The following is a 24784-nucleotide window of genomic DNA, read 5'->3' on the forward strand; positions in this document are numbered from 1 at the left end:
AACTGCATATATCCAAAGTATATTGTATATAGAGGCATAGAATATTTCCAGATTACTGAGTTGTCACAGAAGCATTCCACAACATGAGAATGCATAAGCTGAATGCATAAGCTCTGGTAGGTCTCATTATAAAGGTATTTGTCTTCAGGGGGAAATGAGAGGCAATTTCATGTATCAGCAAGGAATCTTCATCTCCCTTAAGGAAAGAGAGTTCAACAAGTATCAACAGCTAACAGAGCAGCCAGTCATAGTTTTAAACATACATTTTTGCTAACTGTTTTTCAGTAAGTGTCGGCCAAGTCTCATTAGTTCTCAAATCCTGCAGTAAAGACTGGACTGACATGCTTTTTGCAAAAAGGAAATGGGTGCAACACAGCTGTATACTTCTGGCAAATCTAGATTTCCCAAAATAAAGTTAATCCAATTTCATCTGTTTTAAGGCTGGGAAAGCCACTGTTGTAAACTCATCCCTGTAAGCTAAACAGAGAACCAGGTGATTTCAGATACAATCAGTGCTCAAAGCTTTCTAGTGAGGTAAAGGGGAGGAGAAAAACGCAGTGTTTCCTTTCCAGAACAAGCTACCCTTCCATGGAGGGCATGCGTAATATTCAAATAATCTATACAGTTGCTGTTTCCAAACATTTCACAAACCTGAGATTTGTTCGTGTTGCTGGATGTATTGGCTGTTTGGCTATTTTGTGTTTTCCCACTTGACTGGGAGGATTCCAGTGACACTTCTTGTGACCCCACTCTGTTTGTGGTAGACTGACGACAACTCAATTGTTTAGAGGTTTTGCAAGGTGTTCCATCAGAATCCTTCAGGAAAATGTAAAGTATTAGTGAGTTTTTCTTAAGAGTGAGTTTTTCTTAAGAGTGAGTTTTCCCTTAAAAATAAAGCTAGCAGTGGACAAAACTTAAAATTCTTTCAATCCAGAATTCTTACCGAGTAAAACAGACAGATTTAAAAATGTATTGATGCATGACTCTGATTTTGGGATTTGTCTTTTATTTTTTAAATAGAATTCCCAAACAGATTTTTTTCTAAGCCCTTTTTTTTTTTTTAAAGCATATGGCTTAGGACTACCAGTCTTTTTTTTGAGATACAGTTTTCCCAGAGGAAAAAGGGCTATGTAACTTTGTATCTATTGTGTTCACTTTCTACATGTGTTGTGTCAAAAACATACTGCAACTTACATGTGTAGAAATTGCATAAGAGGTAACATCTTATGCAAGTTAGGATTCTGGATGAAATAACTAACTAGGATTCCAAGCTTTCCAAATGTATCCTGTGGCAATACAAATCAGGAAAAAAACCCAAACAAACTGAAAAAACAAAATCAGAAAACCTCCAGTACTTACTACGTCACTAGAGCTGGACAGAGTAGACGACGATGATGATAAAGGACCTGATGAAGAATTTGAAGAATGTTTACTAAGTGTTTCTGAAGTTTTATTTCTAGGTTTTCCCAGTGCTTCATTCTCTTCAGCAAGATTATTGTTGCATTTGTCTAGCTGTTGAGTATCTACTATCAAGGTTACTCCATTACCTATTAAAAACAAAACAGAACCATCACCACGCATTAACTGCTAAAATATGTTGCCTTTTTTTTTTTTTAAATACACTGACTCAGGTATTATATATCTATTATATCCAGTAGGGCATGTACAGACATCTGCACACGTACATACTTTTAATACATGCAGGCACATGTGTGCATGTGTTTGTATGTATGCACTGCACGCAACAAGCCAACACCCCGCAGAGGGTTGGTGGTTTCCTGACAAGATCCATTAATGTACACTATGAAAGCATTACCACAGCTCAAGATGGAAATTAGAGAGGTAAGACATGGAAGAAGGCAGTAACAGAGCTCAGATGTGCTGCTTAATAACATGACACATTTCAACAGCACTTAAATACATGGGTTTATATTCTGTTCCTATATGCCCAATACTCATAAACTCCCATTTTTCTTCTGCTGGGTCATAAGAACTCCAAGTAAGTCTGGTCGCTTTGTATGATACCCTGCACTGAAAATACGAGATACAGAACTCTCATATCTCACTAACTGCTACCTTAATTTAAAAAAAAAAAAAAGAAAAAGAAAAAAGAATCTGAACTTAAATCTAAACTAAATCTACAAGATGACCACTCTAACTGTCAACATTACTTCCTGATACAGGGTTATTTTTATATTTTTAGTTACATAAGACACTTAGGAGTCACCTCTGATTTATACAATATAGATTTGTTGCCCCACCAGCTGTATTTGTCTATAGAAATTAATACATACATCACAAATAGGTAGCTAAGTATTACTGTGGAGCTTGTGGGACTGAACCATGGCTGTCTGCCATTAGCGGGGGTACGGCAGTGCTACAAGGGTCTATAGATGGATAAAACATGAATGGCCAAGAAGCACATTCAATTTACAAGAACAGTGAGGGAAATCACTAACAAAAGCTTTAAAAACAAACAAAATCCCAACCTAGCCTAAAGACTGGGTAGTTGTGTCATCTTCTCTGATTAATCCCTAAACCCTACAAGACTTCTAGTAGCTAACATTCTAAAATTAACTGTAGACTATTAAAATTCATTTTACTTTGAGAACTTCCAGCCAGCAGATACACCTACACCAAAAAAGGGTGGCAACTGGCTGTTGGAGTCAGAAGATGGGCAATGAAAAGAAAGGTGATTTTAAAGGACATTTTCAGCACATTCTCTGGCTAGATTTTCTGTGTTTCCATTTTTTAGTAACAAGAATTATGACTGACATTTCAGGATTTCTCTGTTTTAAAGACTTATTCCACTTATATGGTCAATCCTAGCTTAAATATTGCTTCTGTACACATACAATATGTTAAACTTCAAAATGAAAAATAAAAGAATGATAGAGGGTAAGGATTTAGATTTAAACTGGTGTTCCCACTAATTCTTTTTAAAACCTTGTCCACATTGAAAGGACAAAGGAAGTGTGACAGTAACAACACCTGTAATTTACACTGGAAGTTTTTCAAAAGCCTCCTTTTGCAACCCAGCACTCTTTACGGACCTCTATGCTGACCAAATCTGTTGCAGTAGAATAAAGATGTTGTGGTATAGCCTTTTTATTCTTGTACAAGTATAAATTTTCTGGACAAGAACACAAGAAAAAGTCCGTCGCTACTGAGCAAAAAAGTAAATTCATATTCAGATGCATACATTGCTTTATGTGGGGCAAAAGCAACAACAAAATTTGTATGATCAAAATATGCAGGAAGTTTCCCACTATCAGCCATGCTTACTCAAAACTCACCATTACACGAAGACTCTGTCCTACTTTGCATTCCCCACTGCTTTGATATCCAGTCTCGGTACGTGGCCACTTCTTGCGTTACTCTAATTATTCTACCTAATATACTGTAAACCAGAAAAAAAAAAACAAACCAAACATCACCACAATTGATTTTTAAGTACACAAAAACATAAGTCTGAGATTTAGACTCATAAAATTTACCTTTCTGTTTCGTTGTTAGGATAATATTTAGCTATTGGGGAAACGGCATGGCTCAAAACAACATAGGCATAATCAAAAGCCTGTTTCACTTGCATGGCACCATAGGAACTCCTCCCAACATCATTACCTTAAAATAAGAATATAATTAAATAAATAAGAAAGACTGAAACTGTGGTTACCTCCTTTCAGACAGGAGACAGTAATATTTTTTGAAATTGCCCTTAAGTCCCAACTCACTGCAGTTACTTCTTGTGGCATAGAAGAGGATTAGTGAATCATAAATATTTGAAAGAGTTTAAAAGACCTTTAGATATTTTCATGTACGGAAGTCCAAAATGGCAATTCTCTGGGTAAAAGTGCAATACATTAAGACAAAAAATAAAATAACGTACTGCATATATTACACATCTAACAGTACTATCCTGGATGACATTTTTTTAGATCAGAAATATGTTAACTCTTTTCTATGAACAGCACTTGACTCACCACTTCAGAAGCCACCCATTCAAGGCAACAATCAACCTTAACATAAAGGTAACAGTACAGAATGAAACCACTCCGTATTTATGTGACTTTACAGAATCAAATGGGAGAGCATGCATAAGAGTATATGTACATTATAAGGTGCAACAGCGATACAGGCAAGCACAAGCTTGAAAGGGACCACATGTACATACAGGTACATCTCACCCACACTCAGGCCCATGCTGCTGTAGCTTTATTGCTGTTACCACAGAGCATGTGGAAGTTGTTTGGCATGCCCTCTCATACCCTACCTCCTGACTGCAGAACAGGCATGCTCTTGGGTGACACAGTAACTTTTGCTAGGAACATGTCAAAGAAAATAATTGTGTTCTGAGTGCATCCTGTGTTCATAGACGTGAATAAGGTGTTTCTGTTTGGGTTTTGGTGGTCATTCTATGCTCTTCTTTGATTTAACTCCTCTGGATTAAGCATTCCCCTAACTTTTTTTCTTAGTCAATACATTAAGTCTTGGTTTATGAGGATACCTGGCTGTAATGGATCTTCAATATATAGCATTGATGGTCTGTAGCCATCCAGCATGCTTTTTTGCACTTCATCCTTGGCAACATAAGAGCCACCATCCTTTATTCGGATTCCAGTCTTCAGATAATTGAAGTGACGTCCATATAATTCAAAAAACTCTATTAAAAGAACACCATAGTTGGCATTGGGCATACAGGCATCTTCCCTGGGATGCAGCTATTAAGAAGAGAGAAAAAAAGTTAAATTTTAAATTTTCTTAAGACTTAAATTTTCTTAAGACTTAAATTTTCTTAAGACTTAAATTTTCTTAAGACTTAAATTTTCTTAAGACTTCAAGTTTCAAGTGCCTTTAAGTGCCTTTTCTTTTTCACAGCAAACATGTCTAAATACAGTAATAAATGATAATAAAACGTAAGATAAAAAGCAAACATGTCTAAATATACTATTTTTCCTTGATAAAGCAGTTTTACATCTTTAAAACAAGATGCTATCAAAACTTTTATAAACTAGTTACCTCTTAAAAATAAGGCTGGCAAAGTACTACTGTGTTTGTATTTGAACTTTCAGTTTAATAAGTGAACTACCACCACTAATGGCAGAGTTCTTGTGAAAAAGCAAAGATATTTGCACTTCACAAACCTGGGTTTGCAATACAAATATAGACCTTTAATGTACACAGCTATTTAAATGATCCCCTGTACTATTTAAGTATGCAGCCTGAGAGATTATGAACAAAAACAGTTCATAATTGTAACAGACACAAAACTTGACTTCTTTTTTTGCAGGAGCAAAGAGAAATGCTATTAGTCAATATAAAAAAAAAATTGGGGTCGGGAGAGATTTTGGTTTCTTTTAAAAAGATATGCCTGTTGCCTTCATTTCTTTTGTGCTCAGCAGGCAACTGCAATAGCACCCAGCAAACACCGAGCTCCAGTTCAAGGCTCAGGTTTAAAAGTAACTACAATCTGGAAAAGTACAGACATACACATACACAGTTATACAATAACATTTAGGACAAGAAAAAGAATGAGGTTGATAAAGCCAGAACTCGGCTACTTCATATTTCGACAATATTTTTCTCCTGCAGGTGCAACAATATAGATTTAGCTCATGCATTTTGTTCTCTTAGATTGAAGAGAAAGTTGTAAAAAATTTATTTGATACCAGCTTAAAAACTTAGACAAACAAGAGAATTCCGTCGCATTCATTAAAGCACGTACAGGGCGTATGACCTGGAAAACAAGTGTTATAAAGGAGAGCTGCATCTAACACTAACCTACGTAGCTTGTTCCAAATAAGTTACACAATAGTCAAGTTATTTTACCATGAATTACACACGTGCCTAGTACTGATACACCAAGGGATGTTCCAAACATCTCTAATACCAGAAGTACCAGTATGGGAGAAAGAACAGAAGACAGGTGGGATGTGTCTATTTTTAAATGAAAAGGGAGTACAAAACCACAAACAGGAGAGCTTAAAGGTCTAAATTTAAGGATTAATTAAATTCCTTCTTAATGTAATGTCCTTTTGCACCAATGGCATCAATAGATTTCATTAAGCTTACCTGAAGGAAACTGACAGCCATTAAAAAAAGACTATAAGAACCGATTCCACCTGTAAATACTTCATTAAGGTCCCTCTGCAACAGGAACTGTTTCAATACTAAAACTAGATACGGTAACACAGGGTATTTCTGAAAGAGAAAAACAAAGGTGTTAGGATACTGTGATGCATATATACAATTCATGCTAAGAAAGCATATTGAAGCTATCTGTTATATTAAGTCTCAAAACTGAGTACAATTCTAAGTTATTATTTTTAGTAACAGGGGAGAAGCCAAGTGCTCTGCTTGTGATCAAGACAGTTATTTTACCTCTTCAACTCCAGTGGCAGATATTAACGACAGAAAAAAGTTATTACCTCATAAATTCAGAATGATTTTGTTTGAATATATAAATACACTTGCTTTTCTCATACAAGTGAAAAGGAAAGCAAAGGAAAAACTATGGAGATATCCATGTCTGTAACAAAACCTTCCTGCTACAACCAAGGTGATATCCCAAACTGGACTGAGACTTCGGTCCTGCAAGTACTTCAGATGCCCAGAGTTCAAAATGGTCCTTCAAAACTACTACACCCAGAAAACATTTTCAAAGGAGCCAAATACTTACCCTTGGGTAACTGGTCCTTCAATAGGTTCGTCCGCATGGATTCCCTTAGAGGTGTGCACATGCTGCACACGCGGAGAATGTGGACCTTTTGGACAGCAGTGGAGGCCGAGGCCACGCCTGCACTCTGTACAACCCCTCACAGGGGAGGGGGCAAAAGAGGCTCAATGATATCACTCCTTTTATCAACACAGAGTTAAAAAGTTCCTTAGTGTCAGAGAAGAGATGTGGATCATGGTATCTGTGATTGCCAAAGATGAAAGGGAAAAGAAGAATTTCTCCAAGAACTACTCTGCACAAGTCTTATGATGAGTATCGGGAGCCCTATTTAACTGAAGATCCCAAGATCACCTTTTTGAACTATTAAGAACTTACACTCACAAGCCAAAGTGTTGAATATCAGTATATATCAAAATTGAAAGACAGGATTTTTCTCAGGAAACTGCAAACCCTTAATCAAGGCTTCAGCTGCCTCAGACATCCTAAATAAACTGGATGGAGAGAAATAGGCATTTCCAAGGGTAACACTGAACACAACACCTCAGTTAGGTATTCAAAGTTACATAGGACAAAATAAGACCCAAGAGAATACCCTGGAAGTGTTTTATAGAGGGATCCTCAAGAACAACAATGAAGTCACTTGGCAAATACACATCAAGTTTTCTCAAAGTTAAGCAAACGACCCTCCACGCTAGTGTAGCCATTACCTGCTGTGTGTCAGGGCCGAGTGCCACCTCTCCCCCGCCACACCAGGCTCAGCCACCTGTGCTCGAGGCCAGCTCTGATATGGCACAGCTGCATGGCCTTGGCTTGGGCTGCTGGGAAAACAGCCCTGTGGGAAGCCTAGTTGGGAGTCCCTCCACTTCGCTCGAGAGCCGCTTTTCATCTCAGCTGCTCCCGCTGGTGTCTGCCTGAGCCATGCTGCTGCACACTGACGCTGACCCTGACCCTAATCCTGAACCTAACCACTGACTTGGCGTCCTCAGCCTCGACCTCCTCACTGTGGACTTGTCTGCCAGCCGCTGGCCAGACTGTAAGCTGACCCCAACTACTGTCACCAGACCTGCTCTGCTCTTTGGGGCTGCTGTTTGGGGCTGCTCTTTGGGTTGGGTTGGCAGACGCAAGGCCTCTGCCCCGTGCCGGCCTGGCTGACACACATAGCTCCCGCTCTCTCCCGGGGGGCACAGCCTGCTCTCGCCGTGCCCTGACCCAAGGCCAAAGCAGCTCTCCAAAGGATTACAAATAACCCAGGCAACAGGAACACGCTAATGCTTTTTCCTTTTTTTAAGGACACAAAAATGCCTTCAGGCTCTCAAGAGAAAACTACCTCCTATCTTGAAATTAAGAAGTATATAGGCAATTCTGGGCAAGTATGCAGGGCTTTATGGACTTACCCAAAAATAAATTTATATGTGGAGTGTAACAGAAATACAGCCCCTGTGTTGTGGCAGAAAACCAAACATAGACAGCCTGCCCACCACAAGGCAATGTGACAATGCACAGGATGTAAAAACTTGAAGTTAGCTATCAAATTCCAGGTGGGTGTCTTATGACAAGAGAAACTGGGCATCTTCCTTCCCCAATAAGGAGCTACATAGCACAAAACTATCGGTCTTGATTTAGCAGCAAAGGGTTGGCCAACACAATCAACTTCTGTTCATCAGATAAAGGCTGAAAGAAGAAAGGCCTCTGGACCCACGCCACCCTCTTACTCCGAATGCAGATGCAAGAGGCCTCACCAGCACAAGGTTTCAGCAGAATGTTTATTTAAGCACACAGGTGAGACTACGCAGACAAGAACTCAGACTATTCTACTGAAACTGAACCAAGGAGAGAGGTTTTTTCTCCCGTGTCCTTCTACAGGGTAAAGAAATAGACATTGTAGAAGCAAACTGAGCTACTTTCATACTTGCTACTAAACATACATAAAGGAACTGAAGATTAACAAGTTGAAGGCCATACATTCAACTCATCAGCAACTGAAAATCCCCCAAAATTTGGAAGACTTCTTGCAACTCAATGACATTATTAAAGCAGATATACATGATTTCTAACCCTTGTGATTGAAAGTAAAGTGCTTGCTTTATTCAGATTTACAGAGTTTTCTGAAGAAGTTTTACTTGTCTAGCTATTGAAATACTTTGATTCTCCTGCTGTCTATTAGTTTGGTTAAAAAACCAAAGCAGTTATAGTAGTCGAACAGTAATACCTAAGCACTTAAGTGAGATTGAACTGCACTTCACCTCCCTACACAGAACATGAAAATCCAAGAAAAATTTTCTACTGCTTTTATGAGACATTTACTACAAGTGTCCTATGCACTGAATAGGGGAAGGGAAGGAAAGGAAAAGAGTGTAATGATACTTCAAAACTTCAAATACAAGAGCTCATTAATCCTAACAAAATGATCCTATATGTAAAACAAAAATAACTGTCATGTATCTATGATACAGGTATTAGTGAATCCTTGAACAATAACTTACTAAATTTAACTTATTCTACTTAATTAGCATTTGTATGCTGAAACAATATTCAATCTAGAACAAGATTATTCCTACTTTCCGCAGGAGTGTGTGGTTATTACTAATTTTAAGTTCAAGGAACCACAGTTAGAAGAGCAGAACATTTAAGACAGGTATTAATGTATTTTCCTTAGTCATTGTATCACTGTAACTTCTCCATACTTTCTTTTTACATTTTACTATCTTTGTGCCTTTTACAGCAATGTATCTAAAACCTAAGAACATCACACAATAGTATCAGACAGCAAAAAATAACAGAGAGTGAAAGCATATCTCTAGTAAGGATGCAGTCAAAGTAAAACAGAAAATAAAATTAAGTCATCAAATATTCAGCTCTGTAGTTCTATTATAGTGTTGCCTAACCTTGATAAAGTCTTTGATGAGCTGGGCTGCTTTAACCCCGTTCTGTACATTAAAGCTTATATCAACTTTTACTTCAGTGAAGGAATCTGTCAGTTTAATAATAGGTACCTGCAAAAGAAAGACAGATTAAGTCAATACAGATTCCAAGACACATTTGGTTTCATTCATACTTATATGCACCAGTAAAACTGAAACGTTTTATGAATTTGTAGAGAGGAGGTCAACAGAGAAAACAGGACTCCTATCTATTTACGAACTCACTCTCCTTGCCAATCTGTTTACATAAACTTTGCTTTTCTAACTCATAAATGCTATTTTCAATTTACTATCCTGTTTAACAGAACTTAACATCTCATCTTGAAAGTGACTCGTTTTAAATTGTTTTTAGTCAGTTCCTGGTGCAGAAGCATATTTCTAGTGGGAAAAACAAACACCAGAGGGAGACAAACACTTAAGAAATAAAGATAAATGGTAATAGATATTCTTAAGAGACACTGGTGTCATTGTGGGTCACTGATTCCTCATCAAAATTATCTTCAAACAAGAAGCACAAGATATTGAGAGCATTCTGACATATCTCCACCTGAGTGGTTTCCAAATTACCTCTCTCTACTAATAATGCCCATCAATTAGACACCTGTTTAAACCCCAACACTCTCACATACTCCTATGATTGGCAAAAGGTAGGAAGTTACAATGGAATTAATCCTATCCTGCGCAAGACAACCATTACGTTATTTCTACAAGGCTGTACTTACTACTTCTATGTGAAAATGTATTATGTCTGCTTACTTGGAATAAGAAAAAAATAAATCATTTACTTATGTACAAACTCAGTCCAGAAATTCACATGTCTAATCACATTAATTCACAACAATGACTAGTATAGCCTCACTTAAAAGCATGCGTATGTTGTGCAGTATGGAAAATCCAGTAATTTTCCCCAACAGAAGAAATGCTTCTGTTGGAGGACTATCAATTATTTTGTCAGTAATAAAAACCGTACTAAATAAAAAGGTTCTATTGGTTCTACTTCAAATTTATATATAATAGTTTCTGCTTATGAAAATTCATCCTTTTAACCAAGATCTTTCTTTGATTAGAAATTTAGCTTAGAACAAGGAAATACCCTCTTCCCCCAAACTTACAGTTGCTTTATCTAAAACCTTCACTGAGTTTTCATCTGCTACATTGTGCTTTCTAAGAGCTTCTTCCAGGGTCCAAAGAGGTAATGTCTCCCATTTTCCAAACACAACTAAATCAATGTCACTAAAATGGAAAGAAAATATAGATTTATTCAAATTAAAAGACCAATACACTTAAAAGATAAACAACTGACATCCACACATAATTAAAATAAAGCTGACAGAATGTAGTTTAACCAAATAATTTACTCTTAATTTTCTGAGGAAAGAGGTGGGGATGAACTCTTACACTTGGGGAAAAAAAGAACATTTCAGGTTACCAAATGGGAGGGGTACATACACATATACAAACCAATTGGGTTGCAACACCTGAGATTAGTATCCTCAGGCCACACTGTCAGCAGAGAGGGATCAGCTTCTCCAGAGTGATTCAGAGCAAGAAATTAACTTGCTGTGAATCACCACCTTTGGGCTGCATTAATCAGTAATACCGATTTAACAGTCTGTCAGTGAACGGGAAAGTCCTCTTCCCCATCCTCTACTCCCAGATGCATGGCCCTGTTCTCTCCTTTACTCTAGGTCTGGTATTTGTCTAATCCACAGCAAATCAATTCAACATATTAATGGGCCTGGCAGAAATCAAATCCCCCCACCCCTTTAAAAAAAAACCCAAAACATTCTGGGGTAATTTCCTGCTTCTTTGCAACTCAGAGTTGGTCTTCTGGGTGATCAGAGCACCACTGAGCACGTGGTAAACAGCTGGCCTGTAGTGCCAGGAACAGGGAGCAGGGAAGGAGAGAGGAAAATGTGGCAACTTTGACTTCAGGAAGCAACAAGCTGTTAAATAAGATCAAACCATCTAATTAACTTCCCTCGTTAACTTAGCTCCTTCAAGAGGTGTCTCCATCCCGCTACGCTTCCTCCCTATGCACATACACACTCATCAACACAGGGAGTTGACACCCTAATTCAATGCCTAAACTCAAATTCAAAAGGTGACTGGTGTCCAAACTGAAGACAGTGAAGGCTACTGTGAGATCCTGAGCTTTCTCTTCTTTGCTCCCCAACTTCTCCTTTGGTTTCCCCTGCTTGGTTGGGAACACAAAGGAGGCAAGCATATAATCCTATAGTTCTACTGGCAGGCCACTTCAGTAATATGGAAAACTGCGTAACAGAAGACACCAAAAAATTTAGGAATGCTTTCACCCATAGATTCTACAGGTCTGCTGATTCACAAACAACACTGCTTTAACAATCTCAAAGAAACTACGTCTGCATTAGATGAAGTATCTCTTGCCGACAAGCAGCGTCGGCAGCAAGCAAGTTCAGCAGCAGTTCAGCTGCATACCATTCAGCTGACAAGGATAGGCGGTACTCAGCCAGTTTCAGAAAACTATCTTCAAAACCTGCTTGGAGAGCAGGAAATGCTGCCGGACACTTCTGAACTAAATTAGTGTTAAACCCACTACTGATGCTGACAGTTAACAAGAGGAGACACTTTTCTGATGCACACCAAGAGAGAAAAAGCAGCTCTGTTGTCACCTTGAGGATAGATATCGCCTGCAAAATAACACAGAGATCCAGCAGCTAAACAACCGTATGCCCAAACCTTCAATATCAGCTTAAGTAAAAGCATATTAGGCAAATTCTAACCCGGAGTAACAGAATTAAAAACACACTGTAGGTCTTTCTGAATCCCAGAACCTGAAATCTAGATTAACTATACAGTTACTGATGGATGGGGAAAACCTAGGGCAAAGGGAAGCTTTGATAGAAGGCAACAGTGAATTAATTACCAACACGCAAATGCTCATTATTTTGAAAGTTTGGCAAGTACTGCCACAGGGAGGTTTTTTGGTGGGTTTATGTACTCTTTTTAAAGTATCCGCATTTGTCCTCCCCAAAAAACTCAGCTGAAACAAATATGGAGGAAAGGCAGTACACGAAATCAAATGGACAGCAGCAAAGCGTTTTTGTTACATCAGTTTCAAAACAATCAAGCAAATATAGTAAAGAACTATTGCTATCAGTCATGTGGACAGGAATATCTCTCCTTCTTTATCAGCATCCAACCAAGTTTAATCGAGCCTATTTAAAATAAATGAAAAAAAGGCCAAGAATGAGGCCAAATGTGAAAACAGTGTGTATTTGTACACCTTACTTCTGACTTTCCAAACAGAAACTGAGCAATTAAGCTTTCTTGCAACTCCTTAGACTAAATCAGATACTAAAGTATGTTAGATACTTTCTTTTTCAAAAAGAGATGAAATGACGACTCAAGTATCCATCACTTGCAGTCAGTACTAGATATTAATTCCTCATGTTCCCAAAGCACAGAACTCAATTCCAAGTGTTAACCTCAGACTTACGCTATTTAAACGTGTTTATCCCCTGCAGCCATTTAAGCCTTTCATTCTATTTCTATTTAGGTGTCAAAAACACTTACAATTTCTACACAGAAGATACCAGTGTCACTGAGTAATGACTTTTCTTTATGAAAACTAGGAATAAATTTGGAAAAGGTAGAGGCTGACTATTCCACAGATTTCACAAAAGAAGACTGAAAGAAAAAAACAGTTCTGAATGTAATCTTTTCTCTTCAGTGTGAACATTAGCATTAACAGTGTGACATTAAATGTTTCAATTTAATCACCTGTGGAGATAAAATTTAGCTGTCCTTTTAAGGCCAACCTCTTATTTTGGTTTAGTCATTTAATGAAGCCAAATCACAAAATAAGCCTTTTTTGACAATGTGGTAATTCAGATCTTTTACCGATACATGCAAAATCTATATGACACATGTATTATAGTTAATGGTCTTAATTACTGTATTTCTGTACACTTTGCAGAGTACTAATAGCTTAACACTTTCTTAATATAACAAGTATACACACAAGTAACACAGATATTGGGAGATCAGCTAAATGACTACAGGGGTACAGGGTTCCACAGGTTATCTTTTCTCTTGTACAGAATTTACACTGAAAAATTACTAACCTTGTAGGTAAATATAAACCAGTTTTAAAACTTCCAAATATCTGCACCTGAAACACAAGAACAGGATATATATAAACAAATTTTCAGGCTTCAGAAGACAAACAAGTTCTATTAAGTTGCATGTAAAGGCTGGTTATTGCTACCCTCCATTGGTAGATTTTGGTATTGCTAACAGGCACAGTACTCTTCTGTTAAAGCATTTACATCTTCAATGTAGTATAAATGGCTAATCTTCATTGCTGTTACCCACAAAACATTAATAACTTTGACTTTTCTATTACAAAACCTTCTTTGTAATGTAAAAATTTTCACCATGACCAAATTTGGCAAAACTCCATAAACCAGAAGATTTAAAAACACTTAAGAATGATAGAACATAAAAAAACCCAGTATCAGTTGAATTTATTTTTTTCTTTCATATCTCAAAGTATACCCTTCAGTTTTTAAACACATTTTCTAAGTTTAACATATTTCTGTTGCTTTGCATACTTTACAAAAAAAATTAAATCACAATACTTTTTTTTTTTCCCGAATTACAAAGCAAGTAGCACAACTCTGTTTATTTCTGCTTAAACTACAAACAAAAGAAGTTTCAGAAAGTTTCACATACCACAGAATTAGTTTATCATGCTGGATTTTTACTAGCACTGGAGGTTTAAATAATCAGGTTTCCATTGTAAGCTGTTCGAAACCATGTTCTCATTAACTTAGCCGAGCCTCACAGGGAGGTCGGACTCATATGCTAAGTCTCAAAGGGAGACTGGTGAGACTTCAAAGGAAAAATATCTACACCTTTGGACCAATGTTCAACCAGACAGTCTTCTGATGTGTTTCTTGGAGCCACCTTACAGACTTGCATATTCTGCTTTAATGAGTCTCATACACTAGTTTGATTGCCATCTATTTATATGTCAAGTGACCCACTTTTTATGTTTTTCCCCTTCGGGATAAGAAAAAGGGGGAGACAGGAAAAGATGATGTTTTGCAAGTAAGTGTCTTGATACTTCAGTAGACTAAGAAGCAGTATGAGTGCTTCCTCTTGATTATTTTATATCACTTCACTCTTTTTATCCCCTCACCCTGACCCCCCCAAAAAAGCACATGCTGGCAGTAAATTTAACATTGAAAGTTCTTAGCTTCTCAAACTAGAAAAGACTGCAAGAGATGCCACAGAACTAGCATCAATATTGTTCTAGATCTCGACAAAAGCATAAAGGCATCACAAAGCTAAGAATATAATAATAATAATTATTACCATTTTTAATCCAGGATAGTAATAAAAGCATCCTCTGTGAAACTGGGTTCAGTCAAACAGGGATTTATTTGGCCACCAAAAATGTCTGAGAAGTGCTTTTGCACAATAAAACAACCACTGATGGGTTCAGAAAAAACTACATGTGCTTTCACATTATCAAACAAAAGTGTGTTCAGCTGAACAGCAGAGAGAGCTTTTATTCAATAAACAACCCTGAAAGTATTCATAAACTTACTGATACAACATATATGACCTTTACCGAAAGGAATGAGACAACATCTGCTGTTGTACAATAATTTGCAGTATGAGAAACACTGAATTATTATAAAAGAAACCCACACCCACACTTCAATCCCTCTCTCATCAAATCTTGAAAGATGGAAGAGTGGGGAAATCAGAACAGAAATTTTAAAGGATTTTGATTTATTACCAAATTGGAATTTAAACTGTTGAAGCTCTGTAGTCATGTACATATTTAAAGCATCCCAAATACAGGACACTATTATGACTTGAGAGACGCAAGCATTAGTTTTTGTGGTGTGCCAACACTGCCAATTATGTTTTTATTCTATGTGGACAGAGATATGTATTTGCATTCATAAGGTAACTTAAGACTTCACAGTACTGTAATGGACTCCTCCTACTCCTGTATGTTATTGTTACTATTTATCCTACATTTCTGTGAACTTGTTCATATTAAGTTCCAAAGTTCCTGAAGGGGTTTTAATTATGGTATGTGTCCAAATATGTCCTCACTATGCACAACAGAACTTGGAAACGCACAAAAGCTTGGAAAGTCCTTGCTACCAAAATCCCTCCATCAAAACAAAAAAATCTATCCGTAGCCAATTTAAATTTCCCTTTCTTCTACATCATTAAGTAGAATTTTCTGAAGTTTGTCAAAATAAATAGAGTTCATCTTTCTACTCCCATTCCCAACCATAGTTGAAGCATGAAGTATGCAACATTACCTCTTTTCAGATCTACGAACCACGTAATACTCAGATACGAAGCTGAGGACATTATGACAGATGAATCCTAAATTCCACTGCATAAGTACCGATTTGTTCAATAGTCAAATTTTCATATTCAACTGGTCAAAAAAACTTTGTTTTAAAATGCTTTCGTTCAATGTTTTGGGTTGTTCAGTTTCAGTGTAATTAAAGCCTTTCTTAGGGTCAGAGCCTTGCTGATGCCAAGAACAGTTCTCACTTACTAGGAATGTTTCCTTCTAAGCACATTCCCTTGAGTAAGAGACCAAATGACACAATTGCTAACTTCTATAAATAAAGTAACAGTTTAGGATACCTAGTTTTACCCCCCTCCATCTGCTTTTTCAGCCTTTTCCTAAGTGGAACAGGGGGAAAAAAAAAAAAAGTATACACACAGGCACATTCCACACGCTCTGTGTACATTTAGATTCATGAAGCCTGATTTTCCTTTCCTTGGTATCTGATTTTTATAGAGTATGTCTTACCTACGTGTTTAGTGAGAAACTACAAACTAAATGTGTATGTTTAACTTACAAGTTTATTTTAGCTGGATTCGCTGCATCTATGACTTAAAATGAACAGCTTAAACATTAACTTATCACTTTACACTACAGCTAAAGCTGAGGACATTGGACCAGATAACACTCCACCTTCTCAGAGCATGTACTCAAAACTTAAATCTTACAAGTAGCTAAACCAACACAGATTTCCAAAAGGTTAGTGATTAACTCAGACTGAAAAATTACAACAAAAGACTGTCAAAGTTGAACACAGTTGAGTTCAGCAGTTCAGTTCTCAAGCAGATCTGTAAAGTAAGTATTAGAAAAATAACACTACAGTCATTTCCAGATTATAACCTGGCGTGCTGTTGTCACTGTTCAGTTCCCTTCTAGCCTCCAGAAAACAGAAGGGCATACAAGAGGAGAATTATTCCTCGATGTAACAACAGCAGACAAAATGCAGAGTTAGGCTTTGAAGAGCAGTTACTGACTTGAGAAAAAGGAACTGGCACACTCTCGCTCTCCAACATTTTAAAGAACAGTGAAGAAAGACGGTCATGGCAGTTTTAACTGGCACTAACTGAAAAGTGAACTTCAGTTTTCAACTGCATGGTGTGTGCTCTCTCTCAGTCATGTTACAGGTAAACCCAGTGGTTAGCTGTTCATTTGTAGCAGGGCTTGTAATTTGCTTCCCCATCTTAAACAGATTGTGGCTACAAAAAGCAGTTCCAGTAGCTTAAAGACTATTTTCTCAAGGCCCCAAAGTCATATATATATAAAAATTTTCATATATATATATATGAAAAAATCATATATATATATAAATATTTTTAATACAAAAGACTTAGCTCTTACAGATCAAGTCTGTCCCATAAACAGAGTATCTCCAGAAGCACTAAGTTCTTGTGCCCCATTCAAAGTGTTAGTGGTAACAAAGAAAGATCCCCTGGTAATAAATCCATTCACCCCATTACACTAGTTAAGTCTGCAGCACACAAACTTGTCTAGGAAATAGTGGCATCTTCTCCAGGCTGAAGCAATTAGTTATTCTGGTGAAATCCCCCTACTACAAGACTTTGGCAGGTTGTATCACAGTAAGCACTGTTTCATACCCGCACTGTTTCCTATACTATGGCCTATGAGACTGGCAGCCCACTACTGCTCTTGATTAGGGTCTACAACACTGTTTCACTGGGTTAGAGGAGAGCTATACAAAACCTGTGAGATATGCTAAAGTCTCTTACACAGTTCCCTTGGAAAGATTACTGGGTTTGCTCAAAGAGAAAATTACCAGACGTGTAGTATTGACTCTTATCTAAACTCCCTGTAACTGTGCAAAGGCAGCTATCACCGAGAGGAGAGTGCTCTTTCCGTATTATACGTCACTAATACATCGTCCATAACAACATGAACCACCTTGAAAATGTGAGTATATTTTACACACAAAACCACACACCACATACATATAGCTTATACAGAATTCATATTCTGTGATATTCTGCCAATTTCTAAAAATACATTCCAAAAAACAGGTTAAGAAAATCCGAAAGGAACAGTGGGTTTAAGTCACTCATGTCAAAACACTGTCTTTTACTGTGGCAGGATCAAAGAGCATTCCTTATACTAAAGATTCTGCTGTCTGAATTTGGTTTGCTATTCCAGCTAACAAGTCCTTATTTTCAGCTACTGTTATCTACAGATAGATGACTACGGCTACAAATATTCATTCTGGAAATGAACACCATGTTAGTGGAGGGATACAATTAAACTACATTCAATTACGCTAAAAATCCAACTATGTCCCCATAAAACCATGTTGAGTTGCAAAAGCAACTTCTCTGGCTTCTCTTTAATCCAACCTTTATTAAAAAAAAAAGCATAGCTCTGCACAGGAGAAACTCTTGTTTTGACTTAAGTACAAGCAAAAACCCATCTTCAGTGGAAAGAGGCATTACAGATTTTAAGCTCAATACACGGATCTACAGACTTGTTTGTTCCTGTACAAAAAACCTGGTTCCTTTAAATTTGTAAGATATGTCAATTTAGTTTAACTGCCCATTAAAAATAGCATGGTCTACGTATTTTGCCATTGCTGGCATTCCACTTTAATAGACTTAGTCAAGACCGCAAGTCTTTGGACTAGAAGCCCTGCTACTAGTGAAACTATGAGTTTCAGAAGATTTGGTTTTTTAACACGATACTTTACAAGCATGCATGCATGCCTGATATGTTCACATTAATCTTAGTAAATAAATATTAATGAGACTAAATGTTGCCACACTTTATGCCCTTTCTTTGACTACAGTAGGTCTAGCTTGCCTTTGTTCCTATGTGTGACAGAAAATGTTGACCTGTATTATTCTAGAAATAAAGATCACCTCTCTCATTTGACCACAAATCCTTTTGGTTTTTTTTAATACAGAAAAATAAACAGTATTTTCTTTATTCAATACTTCACAGAGTCAACAGGCACAAAACATTGCTTTTATATATTAACAAATAGAACAGTGTCCTACTCACATCTGCATTAGGCCAGAGCTCTTTTATAACGTTTTCTATCCTGTTCACCACTTCCATCCGCATTCTCTCTTCTTCAGGTCTGGGAGACATATACTTATAAAAGTCAATGATTTCTTCATGAAGACTAAGAAAAAAGAAAAAAAAACAAAACAAAACAAAACAGAAAGTCAGGAAAAAACCCACAGGAGAATGAAAGAGCAATTACTCTAATCAAACATGCTTTCAAGCTCCTAGTTACCTATTTAGTTAAGGTGCAGTTTAAGAGTAGCATGCAATTAAAAAAAAAAAAAATCCAGATTCACAACACTTAGTAACGTTTAGTTTCATGTTACTTTCTTATATCATAGGTCAATATTGCACTGCATTTGCTAAAAGCGTGGAAGCAAATCTAAATCCACGTGCCTTCAATTCACATTGAAAGTCACACTCTGTATTTTAATGCCAGCGTAACACAGAAATGGTTCAGTCTTCAACTATGAACACAGCTGTAAGCTCCAAGTACACACTTCGCAAAAATTTAAACAGGAGGTTTTCAGCCAACGCTTCCTAGTCAGCCCCTTGGCACTAGCTAGGGAGTTTCAGGCATCAGTCTGTATTCGGTACCAAGTTTTTTAAAAAGTTGATAGTAATTGTGCCAGTACTAGAGCTAGAAAAACTGCTTCCTTTACTGCTTAGAGAAGACGCATAAACTAAATATGCACTCTCTCCCCATAACAGGAAAATAAGTAGCACACAAGCAGCAGTGGTGGCTCAGAAGAATAAGTGATTGACAGACAGTTAACCCATATATTTGACAGTTTACCATATTACATGTGCTTCTCACAGCCAGTAAGTTATGTTTAGATTGTCTATGATTAGAGCTGAAATAAAAATGTCTTCATACAGTGCCACAAATTTCTATGCTTCTGTAATATCATAAACACATCATCGTCTTGACTAACAATATATTTAAAAAAACCAGACACAACCCTTTAATTCCAGCCACAGAGTAGCTAAATTAATTTCATTTGTTTCCTGCAATGAGCATTACAGTAATAGCTAGTTATTTTTTAAAAATGTGTTGTTTCTAGTTACCAAGTACAACTGCATCTCTCCTTAAAGCTCTGAGGGACCATCAGAAGAGAGCAATTTATTAAGAGCAAGCCCTTAGCTGAGATGTGGAATCTAATACTTCCCCACTGCGCACACACTTAAATAAATCAAATGTTAATAACTAGAAGTTGTATACAGGTGTCAACAAAACAGATTAAAATATCTGAAAGTTGTATTTAACAGAGTCAGGGTAGGGACAGAACTCAAACCCTCTGCATTATGTTCTTCAATACTGCAGCATTATGAACAACACAAGCTTCTTTCTCTGAGAGACAGAGGAATAAAATATTTACATTACTTTTCACTGAGCATTTATTGGAATTTCACACACACACGGTTAGGAGAATAGTCATAAAAGCCTTAGCAACTTGTGGTGGCCATCACCACAGCTCTCTATAGCTAACGCAAAAAGAAAAACTCCTCTGACGGAGTTCCTCCAAAGGGAGATCCAGACAGATACCTGGTTTAGCTGTTCTACATCAACCTTTGGAGAAGCTTCTCCTCCTTTGACACCTACGGAGGGAGCCTTACAAATGCTTAAACTAAAAACTAAAATAAAACAACCACCCCAAAAAGATCTCCTGCAAAAATGCAAGGTGCCATCTCCCTCCTCTCCCCCCCTTACTGCCACACATCATCTCAGGTACCACAAGGATGTTCTGCACAGCGCAGCTGCAATATTCATACCGATAAATGCCGTTTTCAGCATTTATTTTGACATTGCTAGGAAATTTCTTACCTCCTCCTATGGCTGCTTTCTTGCTTTTCCTTGGAAGCTTACAACCTGGGGCTAACATGCACGTTCCAAACCACCACTGCCATCCCTTACACAGGCACTGACTCCTCTGCCTTTGGCTTTTCAGCCATCTCCTGTTCTTCTATTCTTCACTGCTATACAACGTGTTGGCACTTAAACCTTCTTACAGCTACCCTCCCATTGCAAGAATTGAATTCAGGTGAGAAGTACACGATAAAGGACAAGTTCAGCACCCCAACAACCAAGTTCACTCTCTGTCCCTACTGCCAGCCAGGCATACTGAATCGCTAATTTAGTCTCCACGTGCTTGAGCATTAAGGTAACATTCAAAAGCAGGAGCAAAAAGGAAAACAGGCAAAAACCCAATAATCAAACTCTAGAAAACACAAATTATTTTTCAACTGTAATTTGGTGAACCAGCTTACGGGAAGACCTGTGAGTCAGCCCAAGGCTTCCTGTCACATCTGGCAAACTCTTTACTTTCTTTGCAGGCTACATTGTGGGGAATTGATCAAGCAACACAGCCCTGCTTCTGCCTCTGCTCCTCTGGAGTAGCTGGAACAGACTGGTTACATCCACAAAGCACAAGATTTGCCCCAGAACAATGTTTTCAGTAACGTAAGATTGAGTGCACGCATGCACTGCATGTCACTGGTGGCACCAGGTTGTCTGAGGGCACTTAACAGCACAAGACATGCTGGGATAATATCGAGGGACTATCCCTGGGGAGAAATTCATGTATGGCATAGCACAAATCCATACTGGCCATCATTAGTGGGCCCAGCTGCTCCTGGGCTTCCGCTTTACAGGAGTTAATTGTTCCCCTGCCCTATAAGTGAACTTTGAAAGAACAAGGCAATCAGAAATGAGGTCCCCAAAGTACACAAAGGGCCAAGTCATATAGACACAAGTCAGGGCACTTCTCTTTATTAACTCCACTGATACTCTTAATCGACCTAATTATATGAATTGATGCATTCTTTAGAAGAACATAAAATAATGATGTCTTGTCAGAACCAGATGTATTTCTTTTTCTAAACATAAATAACATAACATATGTCTGTGACTCTTTAAATGGGATCCTTCTTATTCTTAGGTAGTCATGTAAAGCTTTACGCCAAAACGAAAAAAATAAGCAGCATGCAAACACACAGAAACTTACATTACACATGCACTGAATGTTACTAAACAATGCAGATGTAGAAAAAATGAAATTTGAACTTCTTCAATGACAGAAGAAAGGCTTAAAGACTACTAGAGAAAGTTCCCATCAGCACACCACTTGGCAATATTACAGACATATCTGTGTTTCATCTGCTGCAAGACTCCATGCTGTTAGGACCGACCGCCTGTGCTGCACAGAGCCACAGTATGCAGAAGGCAGGCAGAAACCATAAAGGCTCAAGACTACACCTGGAACCGTATTTCCCTGCCCAATAATGGCTGCTGCCAAGAAATAAGGGAATGATTAATTAAAGCCAAGACAAACAGAAGTAGCCACATGCAGATTTCAGAGCAGTACAACATGACTTAGAGGTGTGACTCCAATTAATGTGGAGTTAACTCAAGCTGTATTGAAAATTAAAACTCAAGGTTATTCACTGTCTTAATCAACATCTATTATAGTCGCTGTTTTTCAAAACAATTTGTTTGCATTAATGGAGTCTATTTACAAAAGTCTCTAGTGGAATTTTATATCTTTAGCCAAAATGAAGATCAAAGAGACTGAGAAGTTATTTTTGGCATCATAACAGTATTTTATTATTTAATACCATCACATTCATTAGTTATTTTAGATAAAAGCCCTTAAAAGGAGACTTGCATTTTAGATAAAAGCCCTTAAAAGGAGTGCTGTATTTTTCCTTCTAAAAGAAGGAAATTACACTGTAATAAACCTGATTTCACTATGGAGAGATATTTCATTTGGCTTTATAGTCACACTGAAGCATACCAACACCCAAGACCTACTTAGGATGCATGGAGAGAGTTCTCTGCAATGCATAAGAGCATTAGTTTACTGTTTTTATTACAGTAAATAGCAGTAAACAAGTGGGTCTTTTTCCTGTACTTCAGGAAATCTTAACACATGGGGAAAAGAAAAATAAAATAGTCTCTTACACTTTCTCTGAGTATGTTCTAAAACAAAGTACTACCTGCATCACACCCTGTTTTCAAGCCTGGTAAGCTGATTCCATCAGAAATTTCACAGACAGAACAGAATTATAGAGAAGAGAAGCCACTAAATTTAGTGGATTAAAGTGTCTGTTATATTTACCTGACAGAGATAGTGATGCATCATTAAAAAATAAATTATGGCTGCAAAAGTTGCAATCACAAGGACTTCCCATCGTAACATTGCTGAACATCACCATGAGGAACGCAAGTCTGCTAGACTCAAGCCGTTTAGGTGAAAAGCCGCAGCTTTTGTGCAGATGCAGGTACTATGGAACAGTGCATTACATTTCTTTCTTAGTTTGATGACACCTTACTTTATTTTGTAGGACAACTTGTGGGCTCTAAATGCGCAACTGAGGATTCTCAAACTAGTTTACGTGTATCCCAAGATGTTATTCCGGGTTACGAATCTTACTGCACCTCTGGCAATCAATTAAAAAGTAATCACATATGAACAAAATGTTATTTCTGTTTTATATGCTCAGCACACAGACAGATATATGGACAAGCACTTACACTTGACTGTACACTTCAGTTACCTGACACATAAAGCAGCACAACTCGCTACTGCTCCAAGTCCAGAACGGGAACCAAGACTGATACTGGGAGGCATATCACTTTATGAAACCTAACTGGAGATACTACAAGTTTCACTTCTCTGCACTAGGATCCTGACACAGACTAAATGACCAGCCCACTGTGCTCACAGATTTAGGCAGCTTGGAGGAAGCCAGCCCAACACAACCAATGCCCAGCACTCACCAGCCACACCAGCAGCTGCCCCGAGCGGGACCATACCCTGGACCTTTCCTGCCTGCCCCGAGCAGCTGAGAAGCAGAGCGCAGTCCTGAGAAGCAGAGCAGCCAGCGAGATAAAGATAATTCTGACTGGTTTTGCTTAATCACAGGATAGCAGTTAAGTGTTGCCTTTGCATGCCAACATGCAGTACTACACTAACCAGAGTAATAAGTTTTAATTGAAAAATTTCCTGCTTTTGTCATTCTGGAATTGTGTTATACTTCCACGCTCCTCTGCCTCTTCTTCACTCTTCATTTGACAAGAAGTTATGCAGGCATGCATGTTCTAATTTCTCTCATCAGGGTGTTACCCATAGCTTCTGCTCCAACTGTTAAAAATGACTTCGTTAAAAATTCTGCTCACCCAAAGAGCTTCCTCTGCCTTGGGCCTGTATATTCCTTTGCACAGGAAGTGCTATTTGCAACATCACTGAAGATAATTTAAAATAATGGATATTAACCATACACAAAAAAATTGTATAGTGCTCATGCACTACAACTTATTCTTTGGCAGGATTTTCTGAAGGAAGCTTCATTTTCAGAATGATGAAAATCTAAATTATTTAGAACCTCTGCGGACAGTGGGCAGAAGCAATGAACACACAAATGACTTTTGCCTTCCCAAACTCTATGCTTTAAGATTAATCACTTCTGATTTAAGAGTTTATTGATTTTATATCCACAACTGGATGGGATATTTGCAATGTACCCCTGTACCACTAAATAAGCCTTTTGCATCTGAATGTTCTTTGGATGAATAATTCCTATAGGACACTGTTTAGTTGCCCCTACCATTTTAAGTCTCCTCTGGGGGGGGGCGGGGGGGGGAATCAAAGGCAACAAAGAGAAATATTGTCAAATTTCAGGTTTATAATTGTGCTTGGGGAAGAACATGAAGGAGGAACCTGAGGCATTTTAGCTTCTTGAAAGCATCAATACTCGAGAGTCCTAACTGCATGCACCCCTCCACTCCCGAGAGGAAAGCTAGCATTG

The 24784-nt window shown here is 37.8% G+C and overlaps 1 protein-coding gene across 2 annotated transcripts in view; it reads right to left on the reverse strand.

The window, feature by feature from the left end:
• TENT4B (terminal nucleotidyltransferase 4B) overlaps positions 1–24784 on the reverse strand; it is a 44993-nt gene that overhangs the window by 3662 nt on the left and 16547 nt on the right. Inside the window, exons 2-11 of one of the 2 annotated variants that reach the window (XM_072872704.1) lie at positions 18971–19094; positions 13704–13750; positions 10710–10830; positions 9562–9669; positions 6073–6201; positions 4508–4721; positions 3498–3624; positions 3297–3400; positions 1360–1406; positions 652–816 (exon numbers count right to left, since the gene is read on the reverse strand). In XM_072872704.1, coding sequence (XP_072728805.1) covers positions 652–816; positions 1360–1406; positions 3297–3400; positions 3498–3624; positions 4508–4721; positions 6073–6201; positions 9562–9669; positions 10710–10830; positions 13704–13750; positions 18971–19094 — 1186 coding nt within the window. Of the gene's footprint in view, positions 1–651; positions 817–1359; positions 1548–3296; positions 3401–3497; positions 3625–4507; positions 4722–6072; positions 6202–9561; positions 9670–10709; positions 10831–13703; positions 13751–18970; positions 19095–24784 lie in introns of both variants that reach the window. The other variant, XM_072872703.1, reaches the window with a different exon arrangement.

This window comes from Ciconia boyciana, chromosome 9, assembly GCF_034638445.1.
Source record: "Ciconia boyciana chromosome 9, ASM3463844v1, whole genome shotgun sequence".
In the NCBI taxonomy this organism is placed as follows: domain Eukaryota; kingdom Metazoa; phylum Chordata; class Aves; order Ciconiiformes; family Ciconiidae; genus Ciconia; species Ciconia boyciana.